Below are 21,728 nucleotides of genomic sequence, written 5' to 3'. Positions count from 1 at the left end.
TATTTAACAAGAAATTTAGAATTGACAATCCTCAGTTATGTTCTACTGCGAGGTGAGTCATTCCCTTAGTTATGAAAAAAGCATCTATGTCCTGTTAGGGAGCTACGTAATGTAGTGACTCAAGAGGAGAAAATTTATAATTTGTATGAGAATGACCCGTGAAATTATTCCAACGTCATAAATTCTGCGAAGCATTATATATTTAAATACACGGTAAGGTGCAGTAACATTAATATGTTCCAATCGTATCAAGTCGTTTTTGTTTCAAATGGAGTAAAACAGTTCTGCAATGTAAAATCAACACATTTTCAATATACATTCAAGCGATGGATGAAGACTCGACCATTGCCGTAGTTGGCATTGGTTGCATGTTTCCAGGAGCTGACAACATTGACGAGTTCTGGAGAGTTCTTGTGAATGGAGAAGACCATGTTCAGGATATTCCCCCAGAAAGGTTCAACACTGCTGCGTTCTATGATGCTGATCCCGATAACCCTCGCAAGACCTACGTCAGAAAGGCTGGACTCATTAAAAGGTTTTGATTTTTCGGATTATTTCTTAAAGATTTTCAGCATAACAATAGATATCTTTATTTTGATTTGAATAACTGCTTGATTTGATTTGAAGATGTTGTATATTGATATATGATCGGAAAAACTTTCTCACAACTTACTAATTCTTCACATTAAAAATGTATGATGTCATGCACAGAAATATTACAAAGTAAAATACATAGTAACGGTTGTATATCTATGATGTTTTAGTCAAAATTAATTCAAAAGATTGTTTATAGCATTAGACATGTTTACATATAGTACATTGTGTGTGAATTAGTTTAGAAATGATACAGGGGTTTTGAAAGATTTGTAACCATGTTATTACGATGGTTTTTTATTGATATGGTTTGAAAAACGAATTCCATGTCCTTTGCTTCCGTCTCTTTCGATGAATTTTTATAGTAGGCACATAAAATGAATAACATGACTTTTCTTTCAAATGTTCTTATACTTTTTGGGAATAATAATTTTGCTTCAAATACCAGAAAGGTCTATATTGGACATTGGATTGATACCATTCAGATCTGGCCATTGACGTAATTCATGTGCAAAATATACCGGTATGAATCTTGTCTATTCAAAATCAAAAATAGTGCTATCAGTTTATGACTTAATTGTCATCCTTTACTATTAGCATCCATGTGTCCTTATATGCCCGACTTCTCATTTCGCTAATGGAAACGAACTCACGGACATGGAGGGTCGCTGTCCTCCCTTCTTTATATTACGGGTTCTTCATCAAGTGTATTTTGATATTTACATTTACTATGAAAGGTGAATATAAAGAACAGCAATCAATCTCAAACTCTCATGATAAATACAAAATTAAAAGTTGGCAAACACGGACCCCTACATATATCAAAAGTGGGATCAGGTGCCTGGGAGTAAGCATCCCCTGTGGACCGGTCACACCCGCCGTGAGTTGTATGTCTTGATCAGGCAAACGGAGTTATCCGCTGCCAAAATCAGCCTGTATAGAACGGCCTAACAATTGACTGAAACACATCAGACAGCATTTGACCCAATGATAGGTTGTATTGGCAAACTAGATCATCATAACGACCATATAATTTGCAAACTGCTGACTTTAAATAAGAATGTTCAAACCATTCTAACAACAACTTGTTTGTCAATAGCCTGCCCCGATTTCAAAACTAAAAGTAAACAGTAAGGAAATAAACAGAGGATATATGTTCTCTCTGTGACAATGTATTTACTTCTAGGAAAATGAATTTAGATCCATGTATACTGCATACTGATAAATTGGAAAATTTGCATTTAAACAAACAACAAAATATTTCTGAATGTGAAATGCGGATTTCATTATTAAAATTATCTGTCTATTTACTACAAAATAATCGTATCAAACATTTTTTTTAAAAAGTAGATGTATTTTCATTTTAGAATTTATTTCAACTTCCAAATTTTCAGTCACCATTCGCTACATACCTGTTTGTATGATATTGAACAAAAACAGCTTTCGCATTGATTTTTATTTTGTGTCAAAATTGAACAATGTAAACTTTAAAAAATTAAACATAAATATATACACATCAAACTCTTTTATATTGTAAAGCTACAATTCGCGAAAGTTTTAACAGTATGTGGTTTTTAAAAACCGCGTATCCTTGACAATTCGAATAAAATAGAAACATATTGTGAATGATGAGGAGTCCTTATTCATGTGCGTCAATTCTACGTGTAGATACCGATTTCTTAAAGTTTAGAGACTTTAGATCAGCAAAGGTTGTCTAAGAATGTCGCAAAAATTGGATACGTTCTGGAAATGGTTTATAAAAATTGTCTCAGTTTGGCATATTACGAAATACGAATGTCCACTTTCCCTTAAAACCCCAAAATCTTTAAATATAATGATAAAGGCTACGTATTATAGATACAAAGTAAACGATACAACAAATTATTTTCTGTTTGTTTGATATTCATAGGATTGGTTAACTATATATCGTTAACCAAATGGTGACTGTATTATCTGCCATAATACTATCCATCTCATTGCGATCCAGCCTCACCCTCCAACACCTCCCAAATGCACCAACATAGTGAAGATGAAGTGTGTTGTAGTAACATACATATGCTCCGTATGGGACGTATGGGTTGTCCCGTGGTTTAAAAATAAACCAATCGGTTAACGATATATAGTTAACCAATCCCACGAATATCAAACAAACAAAGCACTTAATATAGATAATATTATACAAAGTCAACAATACAACAAAGTATTTTAAGAGCAACATTTGTTTAATTTCTTTTAACACTAAATGTTTTCATCTTGAACATAGATATGTAATCTTGCCCTGTCTTCTGATACGAGCCTGGAGCTCCAATTTCATGGCGTTTGATATCGCAAAAGATTTACGAGGGCGTCTTACGTTTTTGTCTTGAAACATGTTTCAGTAAGATTAGTTACGATTGGTCGGCATACACGGGTTGTCAAGTACGAGTCATCAAATTGAAGATATGAATAATTTGAGGAGAACACACCCCTTTTTATCGCCGTTAAACCATTATATTCACCATTTGGTTTATCCTGATATATTGCCAAATAATCGACTTTCTAAAATATTGACATATTATTGATTTTATGTAAATGAGGATGTACCCATCCATGGAGATTAGATTGAGTTCGTCATGGCTTTATATAAGTGTATGCAAGGTGAGGATAACGAACAGTGATCAATCTCATAACTCCTACAAACAATACAAAATAGATAGTTGGGCAAACACGGACCCTGGACACACCAGAGGTGGGATGAGGTGCCTAGGAGGAGTAAGCATCCCCTGTTGACCGGTCACACCCACCGTGAGCCCCATTTCATACTAGGATAAGTATTCTTATTGCACAATTACAGAAAGGTTTGGTGATTAAGGAAACTACTTTATCAGTCTTTGAGGACAATGCACAGAATGCTATAACTGTGTAGATAATGGTTCACTTCTTATTTCTTTGGTCCAAAATATTCACTTAAAATGTTATGTGAATTTAGATTTTAAAATGCTTTGAAAAGGACTACATTTCGTGGCAAAAGGATTGTTCAATCAAAATGCGCTAAATCCACGCGATTTTACAGTTTCTGATTTATCCAATATATATTCAATATGTATACCCAATAGGTGCGTATTTCAAATTCATACTTTATGATAAAAGAAGTTAATACTTGCAACTGATTTGAATATTGTAATTCATTACTTTGATATATTTTCCAAACAAACAGCAAAATAAATAGGAAAATACAGTATTTTCAACAATAATTCAAAAATAGGTTAAAAACTTTTTTTTCATTCTAAGACAAGACTTTGTAATTTGAGTGAAGTTTTAAAAATCGGCATTATTACTAATATGTTCTAGTCAGTATTCAAATTCAAAATGATGATTTTTTTTTTCGATATATCAATTGTAAAAATATCATTAGTTATTTCCAATCTACTATATCTATATTGTTAGAATGTACGCCTATGTATTTGATTGATTTAATGATTGATTCATTTGTATTGCTTATATTCTGCTGACACCAACAGACAATTGAAGGTTATGCACACAAAAAAAAGTAAATTCTAAGTGCAATAAGGTAAAGGATAGCACATTGTAGCTTAAAAGCAAGCAATATAACCCAAGTTTTTCTTTTTGATTTTTTTAATTTCCCCTCAATGTAGAAATCAAAAGTATACTTCCAAAGAATGACAATATTACAAACTCTTACACAATAATGGATGGAATTTTGGAAATTGTCTGTGCTGGAAAACAAATACTAAGTTAACAGTACATACAAATATAAAGGGAACACATGTCACTCAGTGAGATATCTTTCACGAATTCTTTATGTGATAATTCATATTTAACAGTGCGACATTTAACTCTGGGCACGACAAAAGTCCAGAGTTTCGCCAACCCTTTTATTAAGGATACAAATAAACCCTTTACAAAAAAGATGGGATTTTATGTTCACAAGACATGCACCAACATTTACACTTGTAACTTTTGTAGTTTTTAAGATATTTCATCTGACAAAACACCTTTATATCTAACACATTGTGATCTTCCGCTAAGATAAGACTGAAACCATTTAAAAGAATTTTGACAAATACCAAATGATAAAAGCTTGTGTAACAATACCTGGTGGTTTACAGTGTCAAAGGCTTTACTAAGATCAATAAAAAGAACACCTGTTAATTTGCCACTATCTATATTACTTAACCGTGTATCAATAATGTTCTGACGTACTGTTTCGCAAGAATGCTTTGGTCTAAAACCGGATTGATGTTCAATTAAAAGATTGTTTTTATCCAAATACTCGTAAAATGAGTTAAAAACATGCCTTTCTATAATTTTGCTCACGATTGCTAAAACTGACACGGGTCGATAATTGTTCACCATAAAATTGTCACCAGATTTAAAAAGAGGGGTAACTCTAGCTTTTTTCCATTCGGATGCAACCACACCACTTTTTATAGACATGTTTAACAGATATGTTAAAATTTCACCAAGCTAAGTTGCCCATGAGTGTTGCGATTGACATTTATTAATTCAAAACATTAATCAAATTAAAAATTTCTTTTAGAATAGGTTTCAAATTAAATATTTTTCTATGAGTACTCTTAGTCCTTTGATGATTTTCCTTAGTGGCTGCTAGCTTCTACGTGTTTATTGGCTGCTGGTTAGTGGCTGCTAGCTTCAGCCTGGTACAGGTATGAAGGGATCTTATGACTACTTTTGTCTAAAGATTTTTGTCATCAAATATTTCATTTTTGAAACTGGACCCTGATCATTACATCGGGAAAACCTGCACTGTCACACTTAAAAATTCCTTTGTGATATCAAGTTGCAGTCAAATATTTCTGCAATGAATAACAAGCTCTTTATATTTCAACCATGCTTTTTACCTCAACCTATTATTCACGCTTGCAATCTCAAATTCCGAAATTTGTTTACTGGTCACAGGACGGGGAAATTACAATTGTCACGAGGAGGAAACTTACACTATTTTCTCCTACTTTTCACGTGGTTAATAGACTACATAGATATTTTGTAGAGAAGGAATATCTCATAGATACGGCATTCGGTGTGTTATGACTTTTTCGTTTCTAACATTCAATTTGACTACGATCGTGACTTATAAAATTGTCCTAATCTTAAAGTTCCAGTGATAATTCTTTCTATCATGTTTACAAAAGAATGATACCCGAGTTTACCCCTGTCTTAACAAGATAGCTTTTTTTTTTTACCTGTTACTTGGAACCCCATGCAATTACCCTTTCCCAAATTTAAGTGGAAACACTTTAGAAAACTAAAAAAAAAAAGGACACATTGTCAATAGTCCCTCAATTCGCGGCCAACAACTGAATTAAGTGACAGCCGGCAGTTAGACAACAGGTGAATTATGTGGTGGACGCCATTCAGCTTAAGTGGCTACCGCCAGATAATAAGTGGCGGTTGCCGTACAAGAAGTGGCTTCCGCCACTTAAATTAAGTTGCGCCGCCAGATAATGATTGGCAGTTACCACTTAAATTAAATGGCGGTCGCCAGCTCATTTAAATGGCGGTCGTTAGCTAAATCTATATCAATTCTCCATAGTACCTACCAATGTTCGTTCACAATACTAGGGATTCTTTGTACCACGCACAATTTTCTAAGGAAAATTATTGCATTTTTATTAATAATTTGCTTGTTCCTCAACGACCCATCACCTCATTTCTCTTTTACCCTTCCTGAGTATATGAAAAACTAGAAGTAAAGACCATCAATCTGTCACGGCCCACTAGGGCCACCACGTGGTACCTCTACGGCTTCAAACAGAATGTGTGGATTGATAAGTCTAGAAATGGAGAATCTTTACGATGGAAAGACGAAATGCATTATACCAAGTAGTCTCTATACATGAGATATAATTATGTATGAAAAATTCAGACGACCTAAACAATACTTTCCGGTATCACAAACCTCTTCTTTAGGTAAGTTAAACAATACTTCTGGGTATCCCAGAGCTCTTCTTTACATGGCATTGAGTACCCCTTAGTACTCTCTACCTCAATCAATGGATACATTGTCCTTGTCTCCCCTCCGAGAGTAGAAATGGGGACTCGAAATCTGTCCCGACCCCAGGTATCCACCGAGTGGTACCACTACAGCCCCAAACTGAAAGCGGTAAATGATAGTCCTAGGGGTCCTCTACCTTGCCTTGATGTTTACTCTGCCTTGTCTTCAAAGATTAATGCTGGAGAAGCAATCATAAAACCCCTTTATTCTCTACGAGATACGAAAACTGTTAAAATTCAAGTGAGGTAACCAATACTTCCGGGTATCCCAGAGCTCTTTTTACATGGCATCGAGTACCCCTTAGTACTCTCTACTTCAATCGATGGATACATTGTCCTTGTCTCCCATCAATTAGTAGAAATAGGGACTCAAAATCTGTCCCGACCCCCGGGAGCCACCGGGTGGTGCCACTACAGCCCCAAACTGAAAGTGGTAAATGATAGTCCTAGGGGTCCTGTACCTTGCCTTGATGTTTCTTCCGCCTTGTCTTCAAAGACTAATTCTGGAAAAGCAGTCATAAAACCCCTTTATTCTCTACGAGATACGAAAAATGTCAAAGTTCAGGTGAGCTAAACAATACTTCCGCGTATCCCAGAGCTCTTCTTTACATGGCATTGAGTACCCCTTAGTACTCTCAACCGCAATCAAAGGATACATTGTCCTTGTCACCCCTCCTAGAGCAGAAATAGGGACTCCAAATCTGTCCCGACCCCCAGGAGCCACCTGGTGGTACCACTACAGCCCCAAACTGAAAGCGGTAAATGATAGTCCTAGGGGTCCTTTACCTTGTCTTATGTTTCTTCCGCCTTGTCTTCAAGGATTAATTCTTTAAAAGCAGTAATAAAACCCCTTCTTTCATTACAAGAAACGAAAAATGTCAAAGTTCAGGTGAGCTAAACAATACTTCCGGGTATCCCAGAGCTCTTCTTCACATGACATCGAGTACCCCTTAGTACTCTCTACCTCAAGCAATGGATACATTGTCCTTGTCACCCCTCCTAGAGTACAAATAGGGACTCGAAATCTGTCCCGACCCTCGGGAGCCACCGGGTGGTACCACTACGGCCCAAAACTGAAAGTGGTGAATGATAGTTCTAGGGGTCCTTTATCTTGCCTTGATGTTCCTTCTGCCTTGTCGTCATACATTACAGCTCTAAAAGCAGTCATAAAACTCGTGCTATACTTTTTTCAGTAGGTTATGCGCAATGTCAAAATCAGGTGAGCTAATGCACAATTTTTGATAGCAGTCACAGGATGGAGGTATTATTCACCAGATATCATAGAGAAAGTGTTTGTTTCATTATTTAATCCTGCTTCCTTACACCACTTGCTCAAAAGATTTCCTTTGTTGATTTCTTTTGTTACAAAGCAATGGTTATCACTCTTCAGGTGAGCTAATTTACAGAAAAGATTTTTGAATGCAATATGATTTCAAATGGATTGGCACATGAAAATAGGATCAGTCTTGAGATAATAAAGCACCCCACATCATATAGTTTTCCCTATCATATCAATCTATTCATAGGTACTTAATGACTAAGATTGTAATATTCTGGTAGCTAAATTATCAATGTGCACATACTTTCGTGCATGTAAGCTGAGAAATTAATTGTTCAAAAAGATCAGAAAATGAAATGTGTGGTCAATTTTATTTCCTTTCATCCTTTCATTACAAATGACTGATATAAATTCATTTCACCATTGATGTACAATCTCTCATGTGAGCTAATATAATAATAATTATAATAAATTCTTTATTTTGACAGGATAACACAATTAGTACACATGACTAGTTTAAATTGTGGTCCTGTATAAAACATATTCACAGACAGATAAATGAGAGAATATAAAAATAGATAACATAATATAAAATATATACATAAAATATACACACGATATCACTGGGGGAAAATAAATATATACATATCTATATATCACTTATTTGAGTAATAATGCTGCAAATATGCTGATTTAAAAGATGTAATAGAACCACAGCTTCTGACAGACTCGGGCAACTGATTCCATAAAATTGTGGAGGATACCTTAATAGACCGTTTATAATATTCAGTTCGAACTTTTGGTAAATATAAAATGCCACTATCGCTACTTCTTGTTGTTCTGGAACTAACTTGGCTGACAAAACTAAAAACGTTCATATATTCTGGTGCCATGTTATTAAGAACCTTAAAAGCAAGCACTAGTTTTCTATATACAACATAATCATGAACAGGCATCCATTTAAGAACACTAAAAATATCAGCTGTAGACGTCTGAGTTACCTTTACCTTCAATATAATTCTGGCTGCCCTTTTCTGTAATTTAAAAAGTCTGTCAATAAAAACCCTGTTTTTGGCTGAGCACCAAACTGTGCAACAATAGTTAAAATGAGGAAATATAACAGTGTTATAAATTTTCAATAATGCTGCATTTGACATAAAAGTTTGCAGACGACGTAAAATGCCTATTTTCTGTGAACGTTTCTTGCATAAAGAATCAGTGTGTACAGACCAGGTTAGACATTCATCTATTTGTACACCAAGAAGTTTGGCCGTTTTAACAGTATCTAAAACAATATCTCCTACTTTGATACACATTTTTCTACACTTTGAGAGTTTTTGTGCAGTGCCAATCAACATACATTGTGTTTTCTTTAAATTCATCGTAAGTTTATTACTTTCCATCCATTTCATAGAGTTTAAAAGATCATCATGTAACCTTTGCTCAATAACATCAATACATTGTAGATTGATGTGAAACATCCTGAGATGTATCATCTGCATATATAGAGACATTTGAGTGCTTTAGGCATTTAGGATAATCGTTAACAAATAAGATGAAGAACAATGGACCCAATATGGACCCCTGAAGCACTCCTATTGTAACATCTTTTTCATCTGACAAAACACCTTTCCATCTAACACATTGTGATCTTCCGCTAAGATAAGACTGAAACCATTTAAAAGAATTTTGACAAATACCAAATGATAAAAGCTTGTGTAACAATACCTGGTGGTTTACAGTGTCAAAGGCTTTACTAAGATCAATAAAAAGAACACCTGTTAATTTGCCACTATCTATATTACTTAACCGTGTATCAATAATGTTCTGACGTACTGTTTCGCAAGAATGCTTTGGTCTAAAACCGGATTGATGTTCAATTAAAAGATTGTTTTTATCCAAATACTCGTAAAATGAGTTAAAAACATGCCTTTCTATAATTTTGCTCACGATTGCTAAAACTGACACGGGTCGATAATTGTTCACCATAAAATTGTCACCAGATTTAAAAAGAGGGGTAACTCTAGCTTTTTTCCATTCGGATGCAACCACACCACTTTTTATAGACATGTTTAACAGATATGTTAAAATTTCACCAAGCTAAGTTGCCCATGAGTGTTGCGATTGACATTTATTAATTCAAAACATTAATCAAATTAAAAATTTCTTTTAGAATAGGTTTCAAATTAAATATTTTTCTATGAGTATTCTCAGTCTTTGATGATTTTCCTTAGTGGCTGCTAGCTTCTACGTGCTTATTGGCTGCTGGTTAGTGGCTGCTAGCTTCAGCCTGGTACAGGTATGAAGGGATCTTATGACTACTTTTGTCTAAAGATTTTTGTCATCAAATATTTCATTTTTGAAACTGGACCCTGATCATTACATCGGGAAAACCTGCACTGTCACACTTAAAAATTCCTTTGTGATATCAAGTTGCAGTCAAATATTTCTGCAATGAATAACAAGCTCTTTATATTTCAACCATGCTTTTTACCTCAACCCATTATTCACGCTTGCAATCTCAAATTCCGAAAACTGTTTCTGGTCACAGGACGGGGAAATTACAATTGTCACGAGGAGGAAACTTACACTATTTTCTCCTACTTTTCACGTGGTTAATAGACTACATAGATATTTTGTAGAGAAGGAATATCTCATAGATACTGCATTCGGTGTGTTATGATTTTTTTCGTTTCTAATGTTCAATTTGACTACGATCGTGACTTATAAAATTGTCCTAATCTTAGAGTCCCAGTGATATTTCTTTCTATCATGTTTACAAAAGAATGATACCCGAGTTTACCCCTATCTTAACAACATGGCTTTTTTTAACTGTTACTTGGAACCCCATGCAATTACCCTTTCCCAAATTTAAGTGGAAACACTTTAGAAAACTAAAAAAAAAAGGACACATTGTCAATAGTCCCTCAATTCGCGGCCAACAACTGAATTAAGTGACAGCCGGCAGTTAGACAACAGGTGAATTATGTGGTGGACGCCATTCAGCTTAAGTGGCTACCGCCAGATAATAAGTGGCGGTTGTCATACAAGAAGTGGCTTCCGCCACTTAAATTAAGTTGCGCCGCCAGATAATGATTGGCAGTTACCACTTAAATTAAATGGCGGTCGCCAGCTCATTTAAATGGCGGTCGTTAGCTAAATCTATATCAATTCTCCATAGTACCTACCAATGTTCGTTCACAATACTAGGGATACGTTGTACTACGCACAATTTTCTAAGGAAAATCATTGCATTTTTGTTAATAATTTGCTTGTTCCTCAACGACCCATCACCTCATTTCTCTTTTACCCTTCCTGAGTATATGAAAGACTAGAAGTAAAGACCATCAATCTGTCACGACCCATTAGGGCCACCACGTGGTACCTCTACGGCTTCAAACAGAATGCGTGGATTGATAAGTCTAGAAATGGAGAATCTTTACGATGGAAAGACGAAATGCATTATACCAAGTAGTCTCTATACATGAGATATAATTATGTATGAAAAATTCAGACGACCTAAACAATACTTTCCGGTATCACAAACCTCTTCTTTAGGTGAGTTAAACAATACTTCTGGATATCCCAGAGCTCTTCTTTACATGGCATTGAGTACCCCTTAGTACTCTCTACCTCAATCAATGGATACATTGTCCTTGTCTCCCCTCCGAGAGTAGAAATGGGGACTGGAAATCTGTCCCGACCCCCGGGAGCCACCGAGTGGTACCACTACAGCCCCAAACTGAAAGCGGTAAATTATATTCCTAGGGGTCCTCTACCTTGCCTTGATGTTCATTCTGCCTTGTCTTCAAAGATTAATGCTGGAAGAGCAGTCATAAAACCCCCTCTTTCATTACGAGAAACGGGAAATGTCAGAGTTCAGGTGAGGTAACCAATACTTCCGGGTATCCCAGAGCGCTTCTTTTCATGGCAACGAGTACCCCGTGGTACTTTCTACCTCAATCGATGGATACATTGTCCTTGTCTCCCATCAATTAGTAGAAATAGGGACTTGAAATCTTTCCCGACCCCCGGGGGCCACCGAGGTGTACCAATACAGCCCCAAACAGAAAGTGGTAAATGATAGTCCTAAGGGTCTTCTACCTTGCCTTGATGTTCCTTCCGCCTTGTCTTCTAAGATTAATGCTGGAAAAGCAGTCATAAAACCCCTTTATTCTCTACGAGATACGAAAAATGTCAAAGTTCAGGTGAGCTAAACAATACTTCCGCGTATCCCAGAGCTCTTCTTTACATGGCATCGAGTACCCCTTAGTACTCTCAACCGCAATCAAAGGATACATTGTCCTTGTCACCCCTCCTAGAGCAGAAATAGGGACTCCAAATCTGTCCCGACCCCCAGGAGCCACCTGGTGGTACCACTACAGCCCCAAACTGAAAGCGGTAAATGATAGTCCTAGGGGTCCTTTACCTTGTCTTGATGTTCCTTCCGCCTTGTCTTCAAAGATTAATTTTCTAAAAGCAGTAATAAAACCCCCTCTTTCATTACGAGAAACGAAAAATGTCAAAGTTCAGGTGAGCTAAACAATACCTCCGGGTATCCCAGAGCTCTTCTTTACATGACATCGAGTACCCCTTAGTACTCTCTACCTCAAAGGATACATTGTCCTTGTCACCCCTCCTAGAGTACAAATGGGGACTCGAAATCTGTCCCGACCCTCGGGAGCCACCGGGTGGTACCACTACGGCCCAAACCTGAAAGTGGTGAATGATAGTTCTAGGGGTCCTTTATATTGCCTTGATGTTCCTTCTGCCTTGTCGTCATACATTACAACTCTAAAAGCAGTCATAAAATTTGTGCTATACTTTTTTCAGTAGGCTATGCGCAATGTCAAAATCAGGTGAGCTAATGCACAATTTTTGATAGCAGTCTCACAGGATGGAGGTATTATTCACCAGATATCATAGAGAAAGTGTTTGTTTCATTATTTAATCCTGCTTCCTTACACCACTTGCTCAAAAGATTTCCTTTGTTGATTTCTTTTGTTACAAAGCAATGGTTATCACTCTTCAGGTGAGCTAATTTACAGAAAAGATTTTTGAATGCAATATGATTTCAAATGGATTGGCACATGAAAATAGGATCAGTCTTGAGATAATAAAGCACCCCACATCATATAGTTTTCCCTATCATATCAATCTATTCATAGGTACTTAATGACTAAGATTGTAATATTCTGGTAGCTAAATTATCAATGTGCACATACTTTCGTGCATGTAAGCTGAGAAATTAATTGTTCAAAAAGATCAGAAAATGAAATGTGTGGTCAATTTTATTTCCTTTCATCCTTTCATTACAAATGACTGATATAAATTCATTTCACCATTGATGTACAATCTCTCATGTGATCTAAATTGCCCATGAGTGTTGCGATTGACATTTATTAATTCAAAACATTAATTAAATTAAAAATTTCCTTTGGAATAGGTTTCAAATTAAATATTTTTCTATGAGTACTTTCAGTCCTTTGATGATTTTCCTTAGTGGCTGCTAGCTTCTACGTGCTTATTGGCTGCTGGTTAGTTGGTTAGTGGCTGCTAGCTTTAGCCTGGTTATAATATTACCTCCCTTAAAATATGCATTGCGTTTTTTTCCCTCTCTCTCAGATATCCAAAGCCCCAAAAATGTAATTAAAATTTGAGAATTTTGATTCATTTAATATTTCATTTTAATTAGATTGATGCTTTATTTGTATTGATTACCAAGCGGTGTTCGTGTGGCTAGTCTAATGTTGTCTTATCTGGTCTGGGGCGTTGAAGCAGACAGGAAGTGTTATGTAACAGATATACACATAACCCAGACTTTCTTTACACAATGAAACCTGTTAAGTTAGGACGTTTTCACAATCTCTAGAAGAGAATACACGCATGTTACTGTAAAGGCAAAAATGTACTGTGTTAGGTATAGCTATAGGGACACCTATCTAATACTCTCTTTCGAATTGGGGAAAAAATGGCTTTGGGAGAATATTAATTAGAACAGATCCTCACACCACTTGTCCCCTCTAATCTAACATTTTGTATCTACATCTTTCGTATGCTGCGGGTCACGTTTATGGAAGTAACTTGGGCAGATTTTTGTCAAATGGTTAAAAATTGTCTTCACTTTACACGTTTTATCTCCCCCCTCTCAAATTTTATATAGAGTTTGATGATGCTAGGCTCTCCTATTCCTACTTTAATATTTGCGTGATACATGTTTTTTTATTACTTGTACAAATACATATATATACTTATATTCCTGAAAAATAATTTATGAAACCACCAATCTGTGATTGATACTAACAGGGATAATTAGTTTTCGTGAAGTTACTTTTGCTGTTTCACGGGTAAAGCGTGTGTCAATCGAATGTAGGACAGAAAGTCACAGGAGAAAAAGTCACAGACAAAAAGACACGGACAAAATGACCATGGACAAAAAGTCGCAATAAGAAATTTTATAAAAGTAGGACAAAATATCACAGGACAAAATATCACAGGACAAAAAGTCACAGTTTATAAGAAAATAAAAAGTATTGATTTTTTAAATATATTTTAAAACATCGTTCTTTTTGTAAATTTAAGAAAATATATATGCAAAATTTATATTTTCTATGAGATTTTGATAATCATAAAATTGTTATTCCTTTTATCATATTTATTGTAAAATATTATTTTGATTTTTAAAAAGAGATTAAATAAAAATAAGCTTTATGATCATTTGGTTTAGTATACTACATATTAATGATTGTCAAAACAAAATATGATGGCAGAATTATGGTTGGCTTCCTTTCACTCCAAATTATTGTCAAAACAAGAAGTATCCCAAGGGCAGCGGCGTATTAGGAAACTGGTCCGTGGAACACGTCTGCTCTGGTAGGAAAATCACAATCAACTGGGGTACTAACAGTTCACACTGAACTTCCGGTTGGTATAGACAGCTCAACCTACGTTGAGTTGCCCAGAATTACTACACTACTAAAGTATGCAGCAAGAACACTAACTCATTCACATGCAGCTGTTCACATTCACTATTTACAACCTTCACAGGTCGTCAGGTGTAAATATTCACAGGAACCGGTATTTTTGTCTGTAATAATAATAGTAGGCCCTATGGTACCATCCCCAATGGAAAAAAACCCAAAAGGAATGACCCAATTTTTTACTCAAAACTTCGCTTCAAAATAGATAGAAAATTCTGCTTTTATCGTCACCCAAACCAATTTTCTTTCTCCTCCAGTAATCCAAGTGCTTTTATTAGGGGGTATGGTATAGACCCTTACTCTTATCATTATGTACAGGCTAAATTACCGGTTCCTGTGATATGTTGTGGAATTTTGGAATAACCTAGCTTACAATTTGTTTACATAATAGTACCGAGCGAAGCTCGGGCGGGCCGAAGGCCCGTCCGCGAACAAGGCTCTAAAGGTAACACGTATGTAAAAGAAAAAAGTCAAAATCAGCAAAAGAAAAAGAGATAATTTCTATATACGTTCACTGAAATTTTCGTGATCCATATGGGCGCCGCCATTTATTTTTTCATGACCTGCTTCAACAGTTATTCGTGTTTTATTTTGAATGTCAATAATAGAAGACTCTGACGTGCAATTCGTAATTAAAATACTCAGTTTGTTCAAAGTGAATAGTATAATTATCATTGTAACAGGGCTTAGCAAATAAATACATATAAAACCGTAATACGACTAAATAAATGAACGAGTTCATGAGTTTCTTTGAATAAGAATATACGATAAAATTACGGTTACTTTTTTTACCATTTTGAAGTTATTGGTTAATTTAGTTTAGTTTTAACGGCCTTTTTCATTGCATACGGAATGTATTATTGTTATTTATAATTGTTTGCTTTGAAAAAGAAATAAAAAAGTCGAGGCTAAATGTGACGTCACAATGCACAGTTTACGTCGCCTTGCGTTTTACTTCCTGCGTTCAATGAATAGGCGGATCATGTAAAACTGTTGTCCCTATATAAACTCCTTTAATACCAAGCGAAGCTCGGACTTTTGTTAATATTTATGCACCAAATCAGATAAAAGAAAGAAATGCTTTTTAAAAAAGAATTTCAACATGGTGTAATCAATATACAATTAACAAAGAAAATTTTGTCATAGGAGGGGATTTTAATTGTGAGTTAGACAATGAAAATAGTGCAGATAAGAGTTTATATACATGTACACTCAAACAGTTTATTAATAGTTTTGAATTAAGTGATGTATGGAGATCACTGTATAATAAAGAAGGTTTTACATGGTGCAATGGTGACAATATACCAACCTCTAGAATCGACTACATTTTCATATCTTCTAACCTATGTTTTATACCAAATAATGTAACTGTGAGGAGAGTTCCTGGCTCTCACTCCAATGGTATTAGAATGTCTGATCACATGTGTTTAAAACTTACATTAGATATATCAGGTAACATACGTGGGCCAGGGTATTGGAAATTTAATACATCTCTACTTGAAAATAAAGAATTTATAAATTCGATGAACTCATTTTTGGAAAACTTTCAAGATAGTGATGATGACTCACATACACATTGGGAAAAATTAAAAACCTCAATCAAAACATTTTGTATAAACTTTTCTAAGCGAATCAGAAAATCATATAATCTAAAAATTAAAGAAGCTGAAAATGAACTAAATAAAATTGAAATATTACACTCTAGTGAAATTGATATGAACAGAAAACGTTTCTTAGAGGAATCTTTATCAAACCTCATAAATGAGAAATCAAAGGGAGCGCAAATAAGATCAAGGGCAAATTGGGTAGAAAAGGGTGAAAAAAATACTTCATACTTTTTAAGATTGGAGAATCAAAGGCAAACATGCAATACTATTAAACAGCTAAGAAATGAATATGATACTTTAACTACTGATAACGATGAAATACTACCCAAAATGAGTGTTTTTTTATGAAACTCTTTATAAATCTTACGATATTGAAGACAATAAGATAGAAGAATATTTTTCCAATGTAAGTGTTGAAAATATCCTGAATGAAAATGATAGACAAATACTTGAACTATTCCCAACATTACAAGAGTTTTCAGATGCACTTTCTGCAATGAAAAATAATAAAAGCCCTGGTCTTGATGGACTACCAAGTGAGTTTTATAAAATGTTTTTGGCCTAAACTTAAAAAACATTTCTTTTCTACCATTCAAAAATCTTTTGATGATAATAAATTATCACTTTCTCAGAGATTGTCAGTTTTATCCATTATATACAAAAAAGGAGATAAAAATTTGCTAGAAAATTACAGACCAATTAGTTTGACTAACACTGACTACAAAATCATCGCATTTACTTTTGCAAGACGATTACAAAAAGTAATTAATAATTTAATATCAAATGACCAGTCTGCATATATTAAAGGTAGATTTATAGGATTAAACGCAAGAATAATAGCTGATATCTTTGAATATTGTGAAAATTGTAATGAGGACGGAATATTATTATTTCTTGATTTTCAAAAAGCTTTTGATTCAGTGGAATGGAATTTTATGTTTAAAGCACTTAAATCCTTTAATTTCGGTATTAATTTCTTAAAGTGGCTGAACATTTTATATACAGAGCCTTTATTCAGAATGAAAAATAATGGGTGGATATCAAAACCCTGTAAAATATCCCGGGGCATCCGTCAGGGTTGTCCCATTTCTGCTATAATATTTTTGTTTGTTACTGAAATTCTTGCAATTCAGATTAGAGAAAGCAATAGCATCAAAGGTATTAACATGGTTAATAATGACAAAAATAATGAAATTAGAATTGTCCAACATGCAGATGACTGCACACTCCCTTTAAAAGATGAAGTCTCAATGAATAATGCTCTAGATATCATAAATAAATTTAGCTCCGTTTCGGGAATGATTCTTAACACATCCAAATCGGAAAGTATCTTAATGGGAAACCTAGAACATAATTATACGGATAATATTTGTGGAATAAATATAAATTCCTCTTGTGTAAAAACTTTAGGAATCTACATCGGTCATGATCAAACACTTTGTTATAAAAATAATATTTTGAATTGTATAAAAGACATGGAAAAACTTTTTGAGGCTTGGAAAACAAGAAACCTCACTCTTTTTGGAAAAACTTGCGTGATCAACACGTTAGCTCTATCTAAGATTTTATATAGAATCTCTGTTCTCTCTTTACCATGCAATGAAGAAATAAAAACAATGAATATACTTATATTTAAGTTCCTATGGAATAAAACAGATCGTATAAAACGAAATACTTTAATACGTAGCATTAATGAAGGAGGTATTGGTGTGATAGACGTTGAGTCAAAATTAATGTCAATAAAAGTATCTTGGGTTGAAAAATTACTAAATTCAAAGGGAAAATTGAAGTCATATGTAGAATCCTTATGTCTGAAAAATAATATTTACTTTAAATATATTCTAATTACCAATGAAACAGATTTGAAAAAGTATGGCTTAATCAAAAACTTTCCAATTTTCTATCAACAAATTTTTATATGTTACAATAAATGTAAACAGAGACAAATGCATTTATCAGCTACATAATTCTTACAACAACCAATATGGAATAATAAATTATTGACATATAAAGGTAAGACACTATATTTCCCTGATTGGATTAAAAGTAATCTGCTCTATGTCAAAGATATTTGTGACTCAAGTGGTCAAAAACCTGCTAAATGGTTTCTTGATAATTTAAAATACAATAGTAATTAGATTTGCCAATATAAGATTTTATATTCAGTCTTTAGAGAATTTATAAACAAATATGATCTTTCAATTGTTCCATTTATCACAGACTCTCCAATAATCCCTTGCTTTCAGTACGGTAACAAACTATTAGACTTAAGCAAAGGTATTTCAAAAATATTTTACAAAATTTCATGCAATAAAAAATCACGTACACCTATTTATCAGTCATTCTATGAAAGGGAATTTCATATTCAGTGTAAATCATCATGGGTAAAAATATATAGACATGAAATTGAAAATATTTTTGATAAAAAGGTTGCGGAGTTCAACTATAAACTTCTGAACAACTTGCTCAGCAATAATTTATTCTTAAGAAAATGCTGCCAAGACATAAGCAGTAAATGCAACTCATGTCCAAATGAAACAGAAAATTGTAAACATTTAATATTTGATTGTTCAAATGTCAAAGATATTTGGAATTTGATAAGTTTCTCATTAAAATTTGAAATTAGCTGGAAACATATTGTTATTGGCTTCTATCAGGAAACAAATGACAAAATATCAGTTCTTAATATTTTAATTTCTTCCATTGCTTATCGTATATACAAATTCAAAATGTTATGTAGACTCAATAGCAAAAATGAAACACAAGAAAGAGTTAAACAACATATAAAATATGAATTGCTAACATATCATAAAGTACTTAAGAAATGTAACACTCATAACTCGAATTATATAGACATTATATTAGGAATTTCGGATAAACTTTAATAAAACTAAATCAATGAGTGAGACATTATCAGTATTGTAACATACTTTTAATTAATATACATATATTTCTTACTATTCGTATATCTGTATTTATTTGTAATCGATATGTTCACGTACAACATGTATTTAATTATGTAAATGTAGTTTTACGTATGATATAAATCCACCTCTACTGGGAGAAAATGGTATCCCGGCTAGGCTGCCCTAGGGTCATCTCTGGACTCTAGTTTGTGTGTGTGTGGACCCTGAGGCAGGATGAGTGGTATTATGTTTTAAGAAAATCCCTAGCTTTATTATATTTAACATTATGGCATTGTTGTAATCTACTAACTCATTGTTACATTGATCATCATACAATATGAATACTGTATAACCTATATATTTAAATGTCTACTATGACAATATTACTCTGACATGCAATGAAATTTATGTATTCAATGAATGTACATCTAAATTAGTTAATATGTACCCTGCGTGGTACTTTAGTAAAAACTTTGTTATATATTGAGGGAGCTTAGTCAGGACCCCATCCCTGGCAGCTGCCCTATTATATTAGTTAGTTATTTTAAAATTGTTATAGAGTAGGCTCTGAGAAATAAATGAATATATATATATATATATATATATATATATATATATATATATATATATAAAAGAAGCTCGGACGGGCCAAAGGCCCGTCCGCGAAGCAAGGCTTTAAAGGTAACAAGCATGTAATTTAGTCAAAATCAGCAAAAGAAAAAGAGATAATCTCTATATACGTTCACTGAAATTTTCGTGATCCATATGGGCGCCGCCATTTATTTTTTCATGACCTGCTTCAACAGTTATTCGTGTTTTATTTTGAATGCCAATAATAGAAGACTCTGACGTGCAATTCTAATTCAAACACTCAGTTTGTTCAAAGTGAATAGTATGATTATCATTGTAATAGGTGTTAGCACATCAATACATATAAACCGTAATATGACTAAATAGATGAACGAGTTCATGAGTTTCTATGAATAAGAATATACGATAAAATTGCTGTTACTTTTTTACCATTTTGAATTCATTGGTTAATTTTGTTTAGTTTTAACGGCCTTTTTCATTGCATACGGAATGTATTATTGTTGTTTATAATTATTTGTTTTGAAAAAATAGAAAAACGTCGAGGCTAAATTGACGTCACGATGCACAGTTTACGTCGCCTTGCGTTTTATTTCCCGCGTTTAATGAACAGGCGGATCCCGTAAAACTGTTGTCCCCATATAAACCCCTTTAATACTGAGATGTTACTGGGTGTTTAGCGCAAGGAACATTTCATTCAAAATATATATTTTTAAATGAATCATAATCTACCGTACTTAACGGAATTATGATTACTACTTGGGACACTCCAATCACCATTACATTTTTCTCTCGGTCCAACGGTCACACCGTATACATATTATTGAGATGTTACTGGGTGTTTAGCGCAAGGAAATGTCATTCAATATATATATATATATATATATATATATATATATATATATATATATATATATATATTTTAAATGAATCATAATCTATCGTACTTAACGGAATTATGATTACCACTTGGGACATTCCAATGACCATTACGTACATGCTTCGCTCGGTCCAACGGTCACACCGTATACATATTAAAATTTAGTGTGAAGTGCTTACGCCGTTACGGTGAAATCTGCTACTGCTAGATGATGCTAAGTTGTTTCGTGAACCGAATCAGACATCTCCAACAAGATTCTCGAAGATTTAACAACAAAAGAATCAATTTACAAAATACATGTTTCGGTCCATCATTCTCCCTCTGACAATCACATTCATTCTCAAGTAATATTACCCCAAGTGTCAAAACGACTTTGACAGGTAAATACAAATAAACGGTTAACAGACATCTCGACCCTAAGAAAGTTCAGTCCTGGATGTTCTAGTTCAAAAAAAGTGTGGTCCAATCTCATGCATTAATTTATTAAATTTCCAGTTGAGCAACACCCAAAATCCTCTAGAGACATTGTTTACAGTTATATGACATTACCTAAATGTGTCCAGATCTTTTTGTGTGACACGATAGTAATCCACCCCTGCTCAAAGGGGCGTAAGCACCGATCATAGACCTAAATTTTGCAGCCCTTCACTGGCAATGGTGGCGTCTCCATACGAGTGAAACATTCTCAAGCAGGACGTTGTTTACGGGTTGGGTTTTTTTTGAAAATTTTGTTTTCATTTTTTTTAATGTTAAACATTAAAAATATAACTGATTTTGTGTTAACAGCCAAACTTTTAACCTTCTGGATGCAAGAATAAAAACAATATTTTAGCCTTAACTCTGTGTTATGTAAACAAAGACTCGAGTTTTTTTATGTTC

General features: G+C 34.1%; 1 protein-coding gene across 1 annotated transcript in view; it reads left to right on the top strand.

The window, feature by feature from the left end:
- Positions 1–282: 282 nt before the first annotated feature.
- Positions 283–21,728, top strand: part of LOC130047474 (uncharacterized) — a 73,911-nt gene continuing 52,465 nt past the window's right edge. Inside the window, exon 1 of the mRNA XM_056142698.1 lies at positions 283–535. Coding sequence (XP_055998673.1) covers positions 327–535 — 209 coding nt within the window. The 5' untranslated portion in view covers positions 283–326. The remainder of the gene's footprint in view (positions 536–21,728) is intronic.

The sequence above is a fragment of the Ostrea edulis genome, chromosome 1 (genome assembly GCF_947568905.1).
Source record: "Ostrea edulis chromosome 1, xbOstEdul1.1, whole genome shotgun sequence".
Lineage (NCBI taxonomy): Eukaryota > Metazoa > Mollusca > Bivalvia > Ostreida > Ostreidae > Ostrea > Ostrea edulis.
The sequence above is the reverse complement of the archived record's forward strand: the minus strand, read 5'-3'. Positions and strand labels throughout refer to the sequence as shown.